At 42.9% G+C, this 20000-nt stretch overlaps 1 protein-coding gene across 15 annotated transcripts in view; it reads left to right on the forward strand.

Annotated features, from left to right (window-relative positions):
- The window catches only part of LOC139541407 (receptor-type tyrosine-protein phosphatase F-like), a 450116-nt gene that overhangs the window by 285137 nt on the left and 144979 nt on the right, over positions 1 to 20000 (forward strand). For 8 of the 15 annotated variants that reach the window (XM_071346023.1, XM_071346022.1, XM_071346027.1 and 5 more), the window contains exons 5-7: positions 6453 to 6641; positions 15089 to 15106; positions 17995 to 18105. In XM_071346023.1, the coding sequence (XP_071202124.1) occupies positions 6453 to 6641; positions 15089 to 15106; positions 17995 to 18105 (318 nt within the window). The remainder of the gene's footprint in view (positions 1 to 6452; positions 6642 to 15088; positions 15107 to 17994; positions 18106 to 20000) is intronic. The other 7 variants (XM_071346025.1, XM_071346028.1, XM_071346029.1 and 4 more) reach the window with 1 other exon arrangement.

A 20000-nucleotide genomic window follows, 5' to 3' on the forward strand; every position in this document is an offset into this window, starting at 1 on the left:
ATTACAGAGGAATTTGCGTTAACAGAAACTTGGGGGAAATTCTCTGCAGTATTATAAATAGCAGACTACACCATTTCCTTGACGAACACAACGTCCTTATTGTACAACAGACCACATTTCCACCCTCCACACTCTAATTGACAAACAAGTAAACCGAAACAAAGGCACAATCTACTCGTGTTTTGTAGATTTCAAGAAAGCATTTGATTCAATTTGGCACGAAGGTCTTTTTTATAAACTAATAGAAAGTGGTATTGGGGGGAAAACATATATTAAATATATATATTAAACATATTAAATCAATGTACACTAAAAACAAATGTGTGGTTAAAATTGGCAACAAGCAAACATACTTCTTCTCTCAGGGACGGGGAGTGAAACAGGGCTGCCCAATAAGTCCAACACTATTTAACATCTACATTAATGAATTGGCAAAAACATTAGAAGAATCGGAAGCACCTGGTATCACCCTACACAACACTGAAATCAAGTGTCTTGCTGTACGCAGATGACCTGGTGCTGCTGTCTCCCACTAAAGAGGGGTTACAGCAGCACCTAGATCGTCTTCACAGGTTCTGTCAGACCTGGGCTCTGACTGTTAACCAAAAAAAACAGAATATAATGATATTCCAAAAAAGGTCCGGAAATCAGGATGACAAATATAAATTATTTTTGGACGCAGTTCTATTAGAACACACCAAAAACTACACATATCTAGGACTAAATATCAGCAACACAGGTAGCTTTCACACGGCTGTGAATGAGCTGAGAGACAAAGCAAGAAGAGCATTCTATGCCATTAAAATGAACATTAAAATCGAAATTCCAATTAGAATCTGGCTCAAAATGTTCCAATCGGTTATAGAACCAATTGCTCTATATGGCAGTGAAGTATGGGGTCCACGCTCTAATAATGAATTCACCAAATGGGACAAACATCCAATTGAAATACTGCACGCAGAGTTTTGCAAGACTGTATTACAAGTGCAAAGAAAAACTCCAAATAACGCATGTAGAGCAGAATTCAAATTGGCTATACTCAAACTCTTCAACATTATCCTCACTGCAGGTATTTTCCCCGATATTTGGAACCAGGGATTGATCACACCAATCTATAAAAATGGAGACAAATTTGACCCAAATAATTACAGAGGAATTTGCGTTAACAGAAACTTGGGGGAATTTCTCTGCAGTATTATAAATAGCAGACTACACCATTTCCTTGACGAACACAACGTCCTTATTGTACAACAGACCACATTTCCACCCTCCACACTCTAATTGACAAACAAGTAAACCGAAACAAAGGCACAATCTACTCGTGTTTTGTAGATTTCAAGAAAGCATTTGATTCAATTTGGCACGAAGGTCTTTTTTATAAACTAATAGAAAGTGGTATTGGAGGGAAAACATATATTAAATATATATATTAAACATATTAAATCAATGTACACTAAAAACAAATGTGTGGTTAAAATTGGCAACAAGCAAACATACTTCTTCTCTCAGGGACGGGGAGTGAAACAGGGCTGCCCAATAAGTCCAACACTATTTAACATCTACATTAATGAATTGGCAAAAACATTAGAAGAATCGGAAGCACCTGGTATCACCCTACACAACACTGAAATCAAGTGTCTTGCTGTACGCAGATGACCTGGTGCTGCTGTCTCCCACTAAAGAGGGGTTACAGCAGCACCTAGATCGTCTTCACAGGTTCTGTCAGACCTGGGCTCTGACTGTTAACCAAAAAACCCAGAATATAATGATATTCCAAAAAAGGTCCGGAAATCAGGATGACAAATACAAATTATTTTTGGACGCAGTTCTATTAGAACACACCAAAAACTACACATATCTAGGACTAAATATCAGCAACACAGGTAGCTTTCACACGGCTGTGAATGAGCTGAGAGACAAAGCAAGAAGAGCATTCTATGCCATTAAAATGAACATTAAAATCGAAATTCCAATTAGAATCTGGCTCAAAATGTTCCAATCGGTTATAGAACCAATTGCTCTATATGGCAGTGAAGTATGGGGTCCACTCTCTAATAATGAATTCACCAAATGGGACAAACATCCAATTGAAATACTGTTTTGCAAGACTGTATTACAAGTGCAAAGAAAAACTCAAAATAACGCATGTAGAGCAGAATTGGGCCAATACCCCCTCCTCATTCGAATAGAAAAAAGATCCATAACATTTTTCAACCATCTTTTTTTTTTTTTTTTTTGTCATTTAGCAGACGCTCTTATCCAGAGCGACTTACAGTAGAGTGCATACATTTTATTACATTTTTACATACTGAGACAAGGATATCCCTACCGGCCAAGAGCAGACGCTCTTATCCAGAGCGACTTACAGTAGAGTGCATACATTTTATTACATTTTTTTTTTTACATACTGAGACAAGGATATCCCTACCAGCCAAACCCTCCCTACCGGCCAAACCCTCCCTAACCCGGACGACGCTATGCCAATTGTGCGTCGCCCCACGGATCTCCTGGTTGCGGCCGGCTGCGACAGAGCCTGGGCGCGAACCCAGCCCAGCCTGGGCGCGAACCCAGAGACTCTGGTGGCGCAGCTAGCACTGCGATGCAGTGCCCAAGACCACTGCGCCACCCGGGAGTCTAAAAACCACCCGGGAGTCTAAAAACTAAAAACAAGTGACCCCAAAACATTCCATCACACAGCTCTACAATGTCAAGAGATGAAACCAGAGAAGAGTCCCCTCAGCCAGCTGGTTCAGGACAGCACTCAGAAAATCTGGCCCAACCAAATCATCACGAAACAAAAAGAAAAATATATCACCTATTGGAAAGGCACCACAAAAAATGAAAGTCAACTTCAATGCTATTTTGCTCTAAACAGACAGTACATGGTGGCAGACAGTACATGGTGGCAGACTATCTGACCACTGTGACTGATAGAAAACTGAGGAAAACACTGACTAGGTACAGACTCAGTGAGCACTGTCTGGCTATAGAGACTGGTCGTCAGAGACAAACCTGTCTGCCCAGAGAGGACAGGCTGTGCTCACTCTGCTCCAGGGGAGAGGTAGAGACAGAGCTGCATTTCCTATTACACTGTGACAAATACTCAGACCTAAGAGAATATTTCTTTCCCAAAATTATAATTCAATACAAAGAATTTGAAACTATAAAAGATGAAGAAAAAATCTAATATTTATTGGGTGAAAAGCCAAAATGTGCAGTTTTGGCAGTCAAATATGTGTCCTCCTGCCACAACCTGAGGGACAGCCAGTGAAAAGTGCAATGTAATGTCGATAATATGTCCCGTTTTGTTTTGTCTTTCATACCATGTCATGTGTCTTCTCAGTCATGTTGACACTGGTCTACTACCATTGCTTTAATATATTGTTGTTCTGATTAATATTGTTGTTGTAGTTGTTGTTAATGGTAATCCCATGTCCACTACTACTATTATTATTGTTGTTGGTCTCACCATTTATTTATATATAAATATATATATTTTATATATATATAAATATATATGTTTTATTTTTGTATATGTATACTTTGACAATGTAAGTAATAATGAACTTGCCATGTCAATAAAGTCAATTGAATTGAATTGAATTGAGAGACAGGAGAGAGAGAGACAAGAGAGACAGGAGAGAGAGAGAGAGAGAGAGGAGAGGGAGAGACAGGAGAAAGAGAGACAGGACAGAGAGAGACAGGAGAGAGAGAGAGAGACAGGAGAGAGACTTATAAGATGGTCCCCTTGTAGTTTTTTTTATGGGAACATCCCCACCTTCCCTTGGGGTACTATTACAGTCTGCCATCTCTTAATGTGACACTGAACAGACAAAGACACGAATGGGCGAACGGTTCCTCATGGCATCCTCGCCAGATGACAATGCTCTTCCTCCACAGTGTGAATAGAGATGACAACAAATGGTTAAGCTCCAACTCTTATTATGTGAGGATGGAGAGAAGAGGCTGTTCTTGCCCCAGTCAGAGCCTCAGAGCCCAGCGAGGGAGCAGCACTGATAGGCTAGGTGTTTCCCAGGGACAATCAGCCAGCTAGCCAATCAGTCAGCCAGCCAGCTGCCCAGGCCGCAATACCAACCAGCCAGCCGCCCAGTCAACCTCTTTCTTCAGTCCCCTGGGTTATTTTGACAGGCTCAGTGTTTCCCAAAGCCAGCCCACCTGCTTAACAGCCCAACTAGCCAACCCCTCCTCAGATTCCCCTGGGTTATTTCTCTCTGTCTCCACTGGATCCTCCCTCCCTTTCACAGCCATTCTTAAGCTCTTAATTAAAGGATTTCCCAGTGTCTCACTCTACTCTTCTGTACTCTCCCAACTCTCTCGGAGCCAGACATTTGCGTCATTGTGTGCGTCCTAAATGCCAATCGGTTCCTTTTATAGTGCACTACCTTTGACCAGGGCCCATAGTGCACTATAAAGGAAATAGGATGCCATTTGTGACAGACTTATTGTCCTCAGATGGTACAGCACATCTTTTGGACATTTTCTCACATTATGGTGAAAGATCTTACAGAATCATGCATAGATCATGAGTATTAAACATCTACTCCTGAATAGATTGTCTCGATGTTGGTTATGTCACTAGTACTGCACAAGGATATCTGCACTTCACTGTATGTGTGAGTGTGATGCTTTTGGTCACAGTGAATATCAACAAGTCTGGATGCATCCTAAAGAAACCATATTCCCTTTATAGTACACATCCTCTGTCTCCTCCTGGTGCCAGAGAGAATGATTGTGTTTCTGTACCAATAGACACCCTTCTCCTAATAAATGACCCTTCTACACTCCCTGATGTTGCCCATAAGAAAAAACACTGGAACACTTCACATGCCATCACATTTTCATATTTAGTTTCATGTTATCATATGTTGCTTTACATGTTGTCACATGTTATCACATTAGCTTCACATAAGATCACATTTGGCATGTTTAAATGTGAAATTCATATGGTTTTTCTGTAAGGGTGACTCTGTCCTCTGTAGTACCTGTCATTGACAGAATCACAAATGTCTCCATCTCTCACGTTGTCAGGTTACTGTCAGACAAGGCTAACGACACGTAGTGGGCTGCGTCCCTAATGGTACCATTTTCCCTTTATAGTGCACTACTTTTGACCAGGGCCTATACTGCACTATAGGGAATAGGGTGCGATTTGGGACGTAGGTAGTGTTGTCACATCACCTTACTCATCGATACAGGCTTGGCTGCTGTCCGTCGCGGTCGCAGATGTCTTTTGCAGTGTCACTGATCCAGCAAGTGTTGTTCTCTAATGTACTCTAGCTTGTCCCGTTGAAGACCGTTCATTACTGTACCTGTGACACAGAGAACCAGACTTGGCAAAGGGACAGGAATCAATAGACAATACTGTTTCTGAACAAGCAACGTTTTTATTTCAACAGCAGCAACAGGCAAATCAAACAGGTTTAGATAAAAACATCAAGCCTGGTACAGATTCTGGTCCTATCTTCACTAGTTTTCTGGGATCAATTATTTCAAGGTCCTTCCAATGTATTTCCTTGCTTTCTAGAGCACCTGGAGATGGGGTATCTTTCCCCTTTCCACACACGATGGAAAAGAAGGGAAGCATGGAATGGGATTTCAGGCATTGATTTGATTACATTTTCATCCGTAATTTGGCAGTCTGGCTTTTGACCACACTTACCCCTGCAGATAGCCGGAGCAGGGCAGGCAGGGCCCTCTCTATCTGAATGCAATTCGGCCTGAGTGAAATTGCGTCTCACACTCTCCACAGATCCATGACGAGAAATTCCGTAGGTGGATTAGTCCCGCCTTGGCCTAGCGATATTTACATTAGGGCTGGATTTCACAGCGTTTTAAAGGTGACCACCTCATCGCAGCTCAAGGTTGTGGGATGCACAGGCCAATCAACAAGGAGAGCACAGACCCTGACTGCCGGTGTGGTCTCATATCTCAAGATGTGATGGAAGGAGTCACAGGCTGTGTGTGTGTGTGTGTGTGTGTGCGTGCGTGCGTGCGTGCGTGCGTGCGTGCGTGCGTGCGTGCGTGCGTGCGCGTGCGTGCATTACTGGTGCATTACTGGCATTACTGGTGCATTACTGGTGCATTAGCTCAGTATTTCTCAACCTTTTCATACCATAGGCATTGTAGAATACAGGTGTAGGATCTTAATTCTACCAGTTTCTCACAGCAGGAAAGTAATCCTGCAGCAACAGGCAATGTGAATTATTGTATGGATTATCATGAATGGACATTTTTGTAAGGGTTGATAAATTGTTTGTTAGGGCATATCAAATCTGAATTTTAAAGTGAATATTACAAACTTTAGAAGCCTTTTTAAACTACGAATACACTACAAGTATGCATTTCCTGCAACAAGAGGGTGATCAAATGAAGATTGTACATCTTTTTATATCATATATATACTCATCACAACTCTTTCTCTGTCTTTCCAGAGGACCAGATCCCTCATGGGTTCCCCACCATAGACATGGGTCCCCAGCTGAAGGTGGTGGAGAAGACCAGGACAGCCACCATGCTGTGTGCTGCCAGTGGCAACCCTGACCCAGAGATCTCCTGGTTCAAAGACTTCCTCCCTGTAGATATCAACAGCAGCAACGGGCGAATCAAACAGCTCCGCTCAGGTACAGAGTCTCTGCACGGTCAACACATACTGTGCTAAAAAATTGCAGTTCAAATTCTGCTGTTCTGCCACGCGTGCAATGATGTCCGAGGGGAATAAACAGTGGTCGTTGTTTGTAGTAACGTATTTGTTGTTGCAATATCACATATGGACGTGGCAGTGTTACCGCTAAGGATTCCAGCTTTAAAGATGTCAATAAGTGTTTTCTATTACATTTTACTGAATTAAGCTCCGTAATTACCTCAGCGGCTCCTCAGAGGGAATACTGCTGTGTTCTGTGCCTATGGTGCCTACAACAATAGGTGCAGGCAGCCATTCATCTTAACATTATAACCAACTAGCAGGCTCATAACAACTCAGAAAGGTGGCCTGGATCCAAGCACCAATGACAACTGCTCAGAGCAAACCATTTGTCCATCCTCTATCACCTTATTTAGTAAAAGGAGCCACAACAAGGCTGTCCAGCTGTGCACAGCATACCTGCAGTGATTGGCCTATTCCCTTTTCTACAGTCACTTTTGAGGGAAAACATTTCAGGGCCAACAGTTATTCCAACAGTACCTTTAGCCAATAATGTGGCTGCCAAGCTGTGAACTTGCATATCAATGTGCCATAGGCCTCCCTACAGGCAGAACAGTTTATGAAAATGTTGGAGTCTAGGTCCCTACTCCCTAAACCCTTAGCCCCAGTGCAACCTCCAAAAGCGTTCCAGCTAGGCTTCAACTCTTGAACCCCTGGCAGAATAGAATATAATGTAGAAACTAGAGGCTTCCCCTCTGAACAGAGACACAGAGAAAGGAAAGGCTGAGAGACAGGCTATAGGATATCTCTGGTGTGTGTTGCAAATGACACCCTATTCCTTATAGTGCATTATAGGGCTCTGGTCAAAAGTAGTACACTATAAAGGAAATAGGATGCAATTTGGGACATAATCTATATGTAGCTTTGAAGCCTGTGGAAGCTGGAGGATTTTCCCAGGCAGGCCTCAGTTGCAGGGCCTCCGTTGCAGGCCTCAGTTGCAGGCCTCAGTTGCAGGGCCTCAGTTGCAGGGCCTCAGTTGCAGGGCCTCAGTTGCAGGGCCTCCGGTGAAGGACAGATCCTCCCACCATGCATTATTAACATGACAGCACTACAATTTGGTTCAATTTGGTTCATAGCGCTGGCTTGCCTTTCTCCTCACACATAGCCTGACAGCCAGATGGCACCCTATTCCTTTTATACTGCACTAATTCTGACCAGAGCCCTTTGCTCCACTATATAGGGATAGGGTGCTATTTGGGAAACATCCATAGTCCCACTGCAGTCAAACACAGATGGGCATATGTATTTTGTCTGTTCGTTTTTTTAAGTGCTGCCGTTGGTTAATTGTCTGTCAGAGGAACCCAGTAAAATACAGCTGCACTAGTGCCATGCCATCAACTTGACATTCAAGCAATTTATTTGTTCCAATACAATTCATTATGCGCTAGTGAGATTACATTTGCTCATAAATTAGTATCCCTATTACAGGACCTTTATCCATCAAGGAATGCTAATAGCTCCATATTTCAATTTGAGACCTTTGCACTGCTGGCAAATGAAAGACAGTCTGTGTCCTTTGTATGGAATGGAGCTCAATCCCCCCTCTACTGAGGCTGTGTCCTTAATGGAGCTCAGAGCTCAATCCCCCCTCTACTGAGGCTGTGTCCTTAATGGAGCTCAGAGCTCAATCCCCCCTCTACTGAGGCTGTGTCCTTAATGGAGCTCAGAGCTCAATCCCCCCTCTACTGAGGCTGTGTCCTTAATGGAGCTCAGAGCTCTATCCCCCCTCTACCAACGCTGAGTCCTTAATGGAGCTCAGAGCTCTATCCCCCCTCTACTAAGGCTGAGTCCTTAATGGAGCTCAGAGCTCTATCCCCCGTCTACCAAGGCTGATTCCTTAATGGAGCTCAGAGCTCAATCCCCCCTCTACAAAGGCTGAGTCCTTAATGGAGCTCAGAGCTCTATCTCCCCTCTACTAAGGCTGAGTCCTTAATGGAGCTCAGAACTCTATACCCCAACTACTAAGGCTGAGTCCTTAATGGAGCTCAGAGCTCTATCCCCCTCTACCAAGGCTGAGTCCTTAATGTAGCTCAGAGCTCAATCCCCCCACTACTAAGGCTGAGTCCTTAATGGAGCTCAGAGCTCTATCCCCCTGAACTAAGGCTGAGTCCTTAATGGAGCTCAAAGCTCTATCCCCATCTACTAAGGCTGAGTCCTAAATAGAGCGCATAGCTTTATCCCACCTCTACTAAGGCTGAGTCCTAAATGGAGCTCAGAGCTCTATCCCGAATCTACTAAGGCTGTGTCCTAAATGGAGCTTAGAGCTCTATCCCCCCTCTACTAAGGCTGAGCCGTAAATGGAGTTCAGAGCTCTATCCCCCCTCTACTAAGGCTGAGTCCTAAATGGAGCTCAGAGCTCCATCTCCCCTCTACTAGGGGTGAGTCCCAAATGGAGCTCAGAGCTCTATCCCCCCTCTACTAAGGCTGAGTCCTTAATGGAGCTCAGAGCTCTATCCCCCGTCTACCAAGGCTGATTCCTTAATGGAGCTCAGAGCTCAATCCCCCCTCTACAAAGGCTGAGTCCTTAATGGAGCTCAGAGCTCTATCTCCCCTCTACTAAGGCTGAGTCCTTAATGGAGCTCAGAACTCTATACCCCAACTACTAAGGCTGAGTCCTTAATGGAGCTCAGAGCTCTATCCCCCTCTACCAAGGCTGAGTCCTTAATGTAGCTCAGAGCTCTATCCCCCCACTACTAAGGCTGAGTCCTTAATGGAGCTCAGAGCTCTATCCCCCTGAACTAAGGCTGAGTCCTTAATGGAGCTCAGAACTCTATACCCCAACTACTAAGGCTGAGTCCTTAATGGAGCTCAGAGCTCTATCCCCCTCTACCAAGGCTGAGTCCTTAATGTAGCTCAGAGCTCAATCCCCCCACTACTAAGGCTGAGTCCTTAATGGAGCTCAGAGCTCTATCCCCCTGAACTAAGGCTGAGTCCTTAATGGAGCTCAAAGCTCTATCCCCATCTACTAAGGCTGAGTCCTAAATAGAGCGCATAGCTTTATCCCACCTCTACTAAGGCTGAGTCCTAAATGGAGCTCAGAGCTCTATCCCGAATCTACTAAGGCTGTGTCCTAAATGGAGCTTAGAGCTCTATCCCCCCTCTACTAAGGCTGAGCCGTAAATGGAGTTCAGAGCTCTATCCCCCCTCTACTAAGGCTGAGTCCTAAATGGAGCTCAGAGCTCCATCTCCCCTCTACTAAGGGTGAGTCCCAAATGGAGCTCAGAGCTCTATCCCCCCTCTACTAAGGCTGAGTCCTTAATGGAGCTCAGAGCTCTATCCCCCGTCTACCAAGGCTGATTCCTTAATGGAGCTCAGAGCTCAATCCCCCCTCTACAAAGGCTGAGTCCTTAATGGAGCTCAGAGCTCTATCTCCCCTCTACTAAGGCTGAGTCCTTAATGGAGCTCAGAACTCTATACCCCAACTACTAAGGCTGAGTCCTTAATGGAGCTCAGAGCTCTATCCCCCTCTACCAAGGCTGAGTCCTTAATGTAGCTCAGAGCTCTATCCCCCCACTACTAAGGCTGAGTCCTTAATGGAGCTCAGAGCTCTATCCCCCTGAACTAAGGCTGAGTCCTTAATGGAGCTCAAAGCTCTATCCCCATCTACTAAGGCTGAGTCCTAAATAGAGCGCATAGCTTTATCCCACGTCTACTAAGGCTGAGTCCTAAATGGAGCTCAGAGCTCTATCCCGAATCTACTAAGGCTGAGTCCTAAATGGAGCTTAGAGCTCTATCCCCCCTCTACTAAGGCTGAGCCGTAAATGGAGCTCAGAGCTCTATCCCCCCTCTACTAAGGCTGAGTCCTAAATGGAGCTCAGAGCTCCATCTCCCCTCTACTAAGGGTGAGTCCCAAATGGAGCTCAGAGCTCTATCCCCCCTCTACTAAGGCTGAGTCCTAAATGTAGCTCAGAGCTCTATCCCCCCTCTACTAAGGCTGAGTTCTAAATGGAGCTCAGAGCTCCATCTCCCCTCTACTAAGACTGAGTCCCAATTGGAGCGCAGAGCTCTAACCCCAATCTACTAAGGCTGAGTCCTTAATGGAGCGCAGAGCTCTATCCCCCCTCTACCAAGGCTGAGTCCTTGATGGAGTTCAGAGCTATATCCCCCCTCTACTAAGGCTGAGTCCTTAATGGAGCTCAGAGCTCTATCCCCCAACTACTAAGGCCGAGTCCCTAATGGAGCTCAGAGCTCTATCCCCCCTCTACCAAGGCTGAGTCCTTAATGGAGTTCAGAGCTCTATCCCCCATCTAATAAGGCTGAGTCCTTAATGGAGCTCAGAGCTCTATCCCCCTCTACCAAGGCTGAGTCCTTAATGGAGCTCAGAGTTCTATCTCCCCTCTATTAACCTCTCTGGGATATGGGGGACGCTAACGTCCCACTTGGCCAAAAGCCAGTAAAAATGCAGAGCACCAAATTCAAATAAATTACTATAAAAATCTAACTTTCATGAAATCAAACATGCAATACACCAAATTAAAGCTACACTCGTTGTGAATCCAGCCAACATGTCAGTTTTCAAATAGGCTTTTTGGCGAAAGCAAACAATGCTATTATCTGAGGATAGCACCATAGTTAACAAAGAGAGAGAAGCATATTTCAACCCTGCAGGCGCGACACAAAACGCAGAAATAAAAATATAATTCATGCCTTACCTTTGACGAGCTTCTGTTGTTGGCACTCCATTATGTCCCATAAACATCACAAATGGTCCTTTTGTTCGATTAATTCCGTCGATATATATCCAAAATGTCAATTTATTTGGCGCATTTTGATCCAGAAAAACACTGGTTCCAACTTGTGCAACGTGACTACAAAATATCTCAAAGGTTACCTGTAAACTTAGCCAAAACATTTCAAACTACTTTTGTAATACAACTTTAGGTATTTTTTAACGTAAATAATCGATAAAATTGAAGACGGGATTATCTGTGTTCAATACAGGAGGAAAACAAACTGTAGCTAGCTTTCTGGTCACGCACCTCTACCTAACAGTACACTTCAAGTTATCCTCGTTCTGGATGGCCGTACTTCTTCATTACACAAAGGAAAAAGCCTCAACCAATTTCTAAAGACTGTTGACATCCAGTGGAAGCGGTAGGAACTGCAAGAAGGTCCCTTAGAAATCTGGAAAACCCATTGAAAAGAGAGTGACCTAAAAAAAAAAAAAATCTGAATGGTTTGTCCTGCTAAATAAGTTATGTTATACTCACAGACATGGTTCAAACAATTTTAGAAACTTCAGAGTGTTTTCTATCCAAATCTACTAATAATATGCATATCTTATCTTCTGGGGATGAGTAAATGGCAGTTGAATTTGGGTATGCTTTTCATCCAAACGTGAAAATGCTGCCCCCTATCCTAGAGAAGTTAAATATTTATAAAATATAAAATATTTCAGTTGTGTAAATTTCATTTGTTGAATTTGATGACTTTATTATTTCATTCAAGTCATCATCTCATCTCTATACGGTCTGACAAAATCACTATTTTAGTAGTTCTTCAAAGTAAATAAGGCAAACTTTTATGACTACTGAATACCAACTATCAATCACTTAGCTCATGTATTTTCAGGCAGCGATATATCAGGAAGCAACTGCTCTCTATCCCTCTTGATTGCACATTCTTCTGTCTCTTCTCTCTCTGTGACTGCCCCACATTAATCTAACATAGCAGGCATAAAAAAGGAACACACAGACCGGACAAGTAGGCGCGCAAAGTTAATTACCACAATTTCTGCGCTAATCTTTGCCAAATAATGGCCTGTTGGAGACTACAACTCCCTACTACACAATTCGGGCTTGATCTGATTTATCTCTAGAGAAACTACGCAATATGAGCATTGAGCTCAAAGAAAAAAAATTGAACGAAATGGAATTTTAAGTTGAACCAGACAATTAGTTGTTTAGAAACAAAAAATATCAGACATTTTGCTTAATCACTCAGCACTACCCTATTCCCTATATAGTGCACTACTTTTTTCCCGGGCCCATATGCCACTGGTCAGAGTGCCATCTGGGACACAACCCAGGTGATTGGTGATTCTCTCCACTGAAGCCTGTTATAGCAGTAACATAATTAGCTGAGTTTAATATGCCACCCTTTAATTATTATGAATATGTATATGGTTAATGACGACATGATAAAATGTGTTAAATATATACAGTAGTATTATGTCCTTGCGAAGGCAGAGCATGGACTGCTTAAATCCAAGGTAACAACCTATTTCTGTGCATTAATCCCAATGTATTTCTCCAACATATAGGAAAATGAATACCTGTCTACTGTATCCAGGACATTGCGAAAACATAATAAAGCTCTATTATTTTTCACAATTTGCCTAGAATATTATGCTCTGAAATCGGCCATGGACAAAGCCTGTGATATCCATACGGAACTAAAACCAACCTTAGCTCAGTCCATGGAGGCTGTATGTCTGTCCTGGCAGGTCTCAGCGTAGACCCAGTCATCTTTAAGCTGCTGATGACCTCATCAACATGGGACACACAGCTTTTAGGGGTCTTTCCGTCCTCTCAACCTCTCCTCCACCTGTATGCTCCTGTTTAATGTGTGGATAGTGGTTTTGAGTCATTATCCAGATCATGTGTATCTGTATAGTAACCAAACCGACCCCTCCAACATTTGTCGCATATGACTAGATATGCCCAAATGACCCCGTACTAACAACTACAGGAATATGAATCACTGAATGCAACCAATTATTTGTAAGGCAAGATATGCAGCTAGTTAGGTGGTGGTGCACAACATATAATAACTCATAAACATGTATTTTACATGGGCCATTCGATACACATAGTTAAACATGTATTGTAACTGAAATAACTAGTTGAGACATATTAGAATTAATTGGTATGCTAATAAGCAGCAATATCATAAGTTAGCCTACTGTATTCAGGGCACAGGTTTCTTAGTATTGCATCAGATGCTGTATGTAACCTGTGTTTCTGTTAGCCTCATTACAACAGGAAGTTGAACACCCCAGATCAGTTAGATTGTCTAGACGTAGTCTCTAGAGATGATCAGAATGCTTAAGGTACCAGTCAGAAACAGACCCATTGAGGGTCAGACCATTCAGGACTGATGGTGATGACCAGGTGTTAACACAAACAAGCAGGTGGAGAGAATAAGTAGCTTTGTGATCATAGCAGACTGACAGCTCAGTAGCACAAATAGCCAGGTGTATAGCACAAACAACCATGGGAAGGAAACAAATAGCCCGACAAACACAACATTAAGAGTCAGGATTATAGCACACCTACATCTAAAACACATAGCCTCCAGGTGTGTTGTATAAACAGGCAAGTTCAGAGAAAAAGTAGTCACATGTATTAAGATAATAGGCATTCGGAACAATAGCTCTGTATGAAATAGGTGTTGGTTACAGAAAACCTACTTAGTCAGTTGCCACTCTGGTACACTCACACCACATAACAGAACACATAACATAATACATAACATAATACATAACAGAACACATAACATAATACACAACAGAACACATAACAGAACACATAACAGAACACATAACATAATACATAACATAATACATAACAGAACACATAACATAATACATAACAGAACACATAACATAATACAGAACACATAACAGAACACATAACAGAACACATAACATAATACGTAACATAAAACATAACATAATACATAACAGAACACATAACATAATACATAACAGAACACATAACATAATACATAAGAGAACACATAACATAATACATAACATAATACATAACAGAACACATACCATAATATATAACATAATACATTTCATAACAAATAACAGAACACATAACAGAACACATAACAGAACACATAACATAATACATAACAGAATACATAACAGAACACATAACAGAATACATAACAGAATACATAACAGAACACATACCATAATACATAACATAATACATAACAGAACACATAACAGAACACATAACAGAACACATAACATAATACATAACAGAACACATAACAGAACACATAACAGAACACATAACAGTGTGTTATATCCAGAAATTAAAAATGTGATTTTATTATTATTTTTTCTAACATGTTGAGGGAGAAATAACTACTGGAACGCAATAATCAGGCTCTTCTTCACTCTGCTGTTTCTTCTCTTCTTTCTCTCTTTCTTTCTATCTTTCTTTCTATCTTTTTCTCTGTCTCTCACTGTCTCTCTCTCTCTCTCTCTCTCTCTCTCTCTCTCTCTCTCTCTCTCTCTCTCTCTCTCTCTCTCTCTCTCTCTCTCTCTCTCTCTCTCTCTCTCTCTCTCTCTCATCTTTGTACTAATGCTTCTCTCTAATCTTATTTGCATTCAAATGACCTCACCAGGTGGTACACCAATCAGAGGTAAGAATGCTGGGTACAGAAAAAATGTCCACTCATGTCATCCTTCCTGTCCTCCTCCTCGTTCTCCTCCTCCTTTTCCTCCTCCATTCACCTCACAATGTCCCCATCTCCAGTTCTCTGTCCTTCTCGCTCTCTTGGGCTGGACTCCTTCTCTGATTCAGCGCATGACCCTTTCTAAGTTTGTCTGGTCTATAGCACCTCTAAAAAACACAAACATCAAAGAAAGAATATTCTAAATCCTTACTAGACATCCCATTCAAATTAAGCCCGTCTTATTATTCACCTAAGAAAATTGTTAACGTTGTAGAAAGAAAATGAGGGACCTGCTTAAAGTGTAGATTTCCAAAACATATGATTCATATTTTGAATGGCAGCTCTATCCCATGTTTAGGTGGTGATCTCTTGGCCACTCTTTCAGGTTTTATATTCCTAGACTCCCCGCGATGAGGCTGAAATGACTGTATTTGCATACCCAGCGTATGGTGGGATTGACACCTAATGTGATTAGTAGTCAGTGAAGTGTTGTAGAGGTGATCAATGCTGACCCCTGTCTGAGCACTGTCCTGAGAGGCTGTACTCAGAGACAGGGTGAACGAATAGGTAGTAGACTGCATCATTAAAGGTTCAACTTCCCTGTAAGCCCTCCAAGGGCAGAGTGAGAGTGGAGTTCAAACCTCTTTGTTGTGGGGCTCCTAGAATCTTCATGGCTGCATCTCAAATGGCACCATATTCCTACATAGTGCCCTATTCAGAAGTCACAATAGTGCACTATATAAGAAATAGGGTTCCATCTCTTTGACTGAGAAGTCATCATATACCTCTCGCAGCTTGATTAGCTTATTTTATACAAGGTAGAATAAAATACGCTGCTCGATAAGCTGCTCAGGCAACTTGATTAGCTTTTTTTATGGCGACAGGTAGCCTAGCGGTTAAGAGCATTGGCTACCTGCCAGAGCCCTATGGGCCCTTGTCAAAAGTAGTGCACTACATGTATATAGGGAATAGGGTGTTAGAAGTGTCTAGAAGTTAAGCCGCCGGAAGGGAGAATGATAAGACCTTGGAAAGAGAACTGTACATGGAACAGGTCTCTCATTATCATTCTAACACAATTGCATTGTGATAGGGAAAGGAAATATCTTGGCGGGAAGAAAGGCTTACCTGTGTTGGGCTCAGTGTGTGTATGTGTGTGTGTGTGTGTGTGTGTGTGTGTGTGTGTGTGTGTGTGTGTGTGTGTGTGTGTGTGTGTGTGTGTGTGTGTGTGTGTGTGTGTGCGTGCGTGTGTGTGTGTGTGCATGTGTGCGTGCGTGCGTGCATGTGTGCGTGCGTGCGTGCGTGCATGTGTGTGTGTGTGTTTGCCTGTGTGTGTACAAGTGGGAGTGTAGATGAGTTTGTCTACATGACATGTGTAGCAACAGTATACACATCTCAGACAGAATCTCCTTGGTGACTGACATAAAACATGGCGGCTGCTGGATGAAGATATATCTGGGCGCCCCTCCATCTCACCTAACTCCAGATCCACATGGATGTCACCACACCACTCTTTTTATTTCTATTTCTGAACTTGTGTGACGAAACTCATCCCATATGATGCATTTCAGTATTAACTTCTGAAATATATTCTCCCATTTCTTTTCTATCAATGTTCTGTCAGCCTATCACTGATGGCAATCTGCATGATGTGTGTCACATCATGGTCAACAGCATCACTCTACCTAACCGCCAGACACACAGTCATATTGTCTGTCTAAACCAATCAACAATCTACTGTATATGAATAACTGTTTGTTGTGTAAATAAAAATACACTGGGATGTATGTTATGGTAAATGATGAGAGAAAATGATCAACCGTTGTGATCACTCTGAGTGAGCAGGAATCAGGTAAGTTGTGTTGCTGATCAAGGCTTCATTTGTCTTCCGTTCTGGACAGGGGCCAAAGAGGACTATAGTAGAAATAAAGGAGCCTTTCACCTTCTAGTCTGTTTTGACTCAGTTGTTTCCTCACCGTTTGAGAAATGGTTCCCGTCCTCACTGTCACCAACAGTAGTTCAGGTGATAACACCTAATCAGTGGTGAACAAAGCAGAATTGATTAGTGATTTGTGACTAGTTCATCTGTGAGGCTGAAGGCTGAAGCTTTTTCAGAGTGATGAGGAGAGAGTTAAAGAACAGCAAAACTCTTAGTGATTCCCATCTCTCTGTACTGACATTGTCGTCACTCACAGAATGGCGTAGGCCTGTATTTGACTTTAGTGTTGGAAAGTGAGAAGATAAATATGTTTTCTGTTTATGAGACACCAGGTGTACAATTCCTAACCTTTAAACTACTGTACACCTTTGAATTCTTTGCTTTGCTTTTATCCTCTGTGCAGACTTACTGTAACGTCAGGATGACCTGCAGTTCCTGTTCATAACCACATATGGGTATTTCATGGAAAATACTACTGCATCATTCCTGCAGAGTATAGGTCCCTTATAGGAAGCCTCATGTCCTCTGTGCTTTGGTCTCAATGTTGACAGAATATCTGTCTGCTGGATGGGCTTGCGGTCAAAACGTTGGTTGTTTTGATATACAGTATACTGTACATGTATGACAAGTCGGCTCGGTTATTTCTGTTTTTGTTTAGGCAAAACAGGTGTGTGCGCGGATGGGTGAGTTTGAATTCATGTATATGTCTGAACACACATATCATCAGTATGTGTGTTTGTGTCCCAAATGGCACCCTGTTCCCTACATAGTGCACTACTTTTGACCAAGGCCCATAAGGCTCTGGTCAAAAGTAGTGCACTGTGTAGGGAGTAGGGTGCCATTTGAGACGCATTCGTTGTATCCCGTTCTATCCGTCTGAGTGGACTCTGAGCCTTGACAGTCTGTCCTCTCTCTTCAGGAGCTCTCCAGATAGAGAACAGTGAAGAGTCCGACCAGGGCAAGTACGAGTGTGTGGCGGTCAACAGCGCCGGGACCCGCTACTCGGCTCCGGCTAATCTCTACGTGAGAGGTAAGTACCCTGCCTGGGTGAGCAGGTCTCTGCTAACAGTGGGCATCATCCACCCACCTATGTCTGTTCTATTCTATCACTTCCCACAGTGCTCGCTGGTCAAGTGGTAAAGGCTAGTGTAAACTAACCCACTCCACAGCTACACAACAGTTGAGTGGGGTTAGTTTACACTCAGGGCCGGATTACCAAACGGGCATGCAGGGCTAGGGTCGGGGGCCCCCCAGATAGCATATGACAGCACAATGTGAAGAATTGCAGTATAAAACGGCCTGTTTCTCTTTCATGGCAAAATGTGTTGAAATGCAGGAGGTTAGCGCTGGGGGGGGGGGGGGGGGGGTTGGCTAGTCCGGTCCTGCTTACACTAGCTGGTCAACTTACCCATTCTTCTCCACAGCGAGTCCCGTTTAGCTATACAAATTCTCCACATGGATCTATTCAAATCACTACCTGACTGGCTGGAAACTGACAAGTCAACCTACTACTTCTTCACTGGAATAATAGAGCATCTGACCAGTCAACTGGTCTGTTAACCAGTCAACTGGTCTGTTAACCAGTCAACTGGTCTGTTAAACAGTCAACTGGTCTGTTAACCAGTCAACTGGTCTGTTAAACAGTCAACTGGTCTGTTAACCAGTCAACTGGTCTGTTAACCAGTCAACTGGTCTGTTAAGCAGTCAACTGGTCTGTTAAACAGTCAACTGGTCTGTTAACCAGTCAACTGGTCTGTTAACCAGTCAACTGGTCTGTTAAGCAGTTAACTGGTCTGTTAAACAGTCAACTGGTCTGTTAACCAGTCAACTGCTCTGTTAACCAGTCAACTGGTCTGTTAACCAGTCAACTGGTCTGTTAAACAGTCAACTGGTCTGTTAACCAGTCAACTGGTCTGTTAACCAGTCAACTGGTCTGTTAACCAGTCCACTGGTCTGTTAAACAGTCAACTGGTCTGTTAACCAGTCAACTGGTCTGTTAACCAGTCAACTGGTCTGTTAAGCAGTTAACTGGTCTGTTAAACAGTCAACTGGTCTGTTAACCAGTCAACTGGTCTGTTAACCAGTCAACTGGTCTGTTAACCAGTCAACTGGTCTGTTAAACAGTCAACTGGTCTGTTAACCAGTCAACTAGTCACTAAACCAGTCAACCAACCAGTGAACCAGCAAACCATTCAGTGAAAGTCTCAGCCTAACCTGTTGATGCCTGTTGTGTCTGTTCTTGCTCTATAAATGTTTTGTCTGTTCTCTGTGGGGGGGGTGTATTTTTTATTTGTTTTTCATTCTCTTTTCTCCTGGGAGATTGCATACTTTTAATAACTGTCTCCTGTTATTAGTGTATTTGACCCCATTCACCTCACAGGAGTTGAAGCAGGATGTTTTGACTCTTAAGAGGTGAATGGGAGGTCAGATGTGGTTTCACCACATCGTCTTGGGTTGCATCCCAAATGCCACCATATTCCCTATAAAGTGGACTACTTTTGACTAGTGCTCATAGGGCTCTGGTCAAAAGCAGTGCTCTATATAGGTAATAGGGTGCCATTTGGGACGCAAGCTTGGTGAAGTGGAGGGAGTTATTATAGGCTGGTGGTACATGTGCAGTCTTGAAGGAATACAAACAAGGTCAATAGACACCTGGATGGTTACTGTTATCCTGAGAGGAGGAAATTCCCAGATCAACAAGATATTCATTCTATGGCTGCGTCTCAAATGGAACCCTATTCCCTAAATTGTGCACTGCCCTTCTGTGTTCTTCTAGTACAAAGTGAACAGGGCTGATCAAATCAAACTGAACCTCCATGGTATTTTAGAGAGGAAGTTTTGGCAGCAAATAATTCAATTAGCCACTATTCCACCATCCAATATCAGCTTCTCATGCTTCCATGCTTCAACTCTAGTTGATTCCAT

Source organism: Salvelinus alpinus, chromosome 16 (genome assembly GCF_045679555.1).
Source record: "Salvelinus alpinus chromosome 16, SLU_Salpinus.1, whole genome shotgun sequence".
NCBI classification, from domain to species: domain Eukaryota; kingdom Metazoa; phylum Chordata; class Actinopteri; order Salmoniformes; family Salmonidae; genus Salvelinus; species Salvelinus alpinus.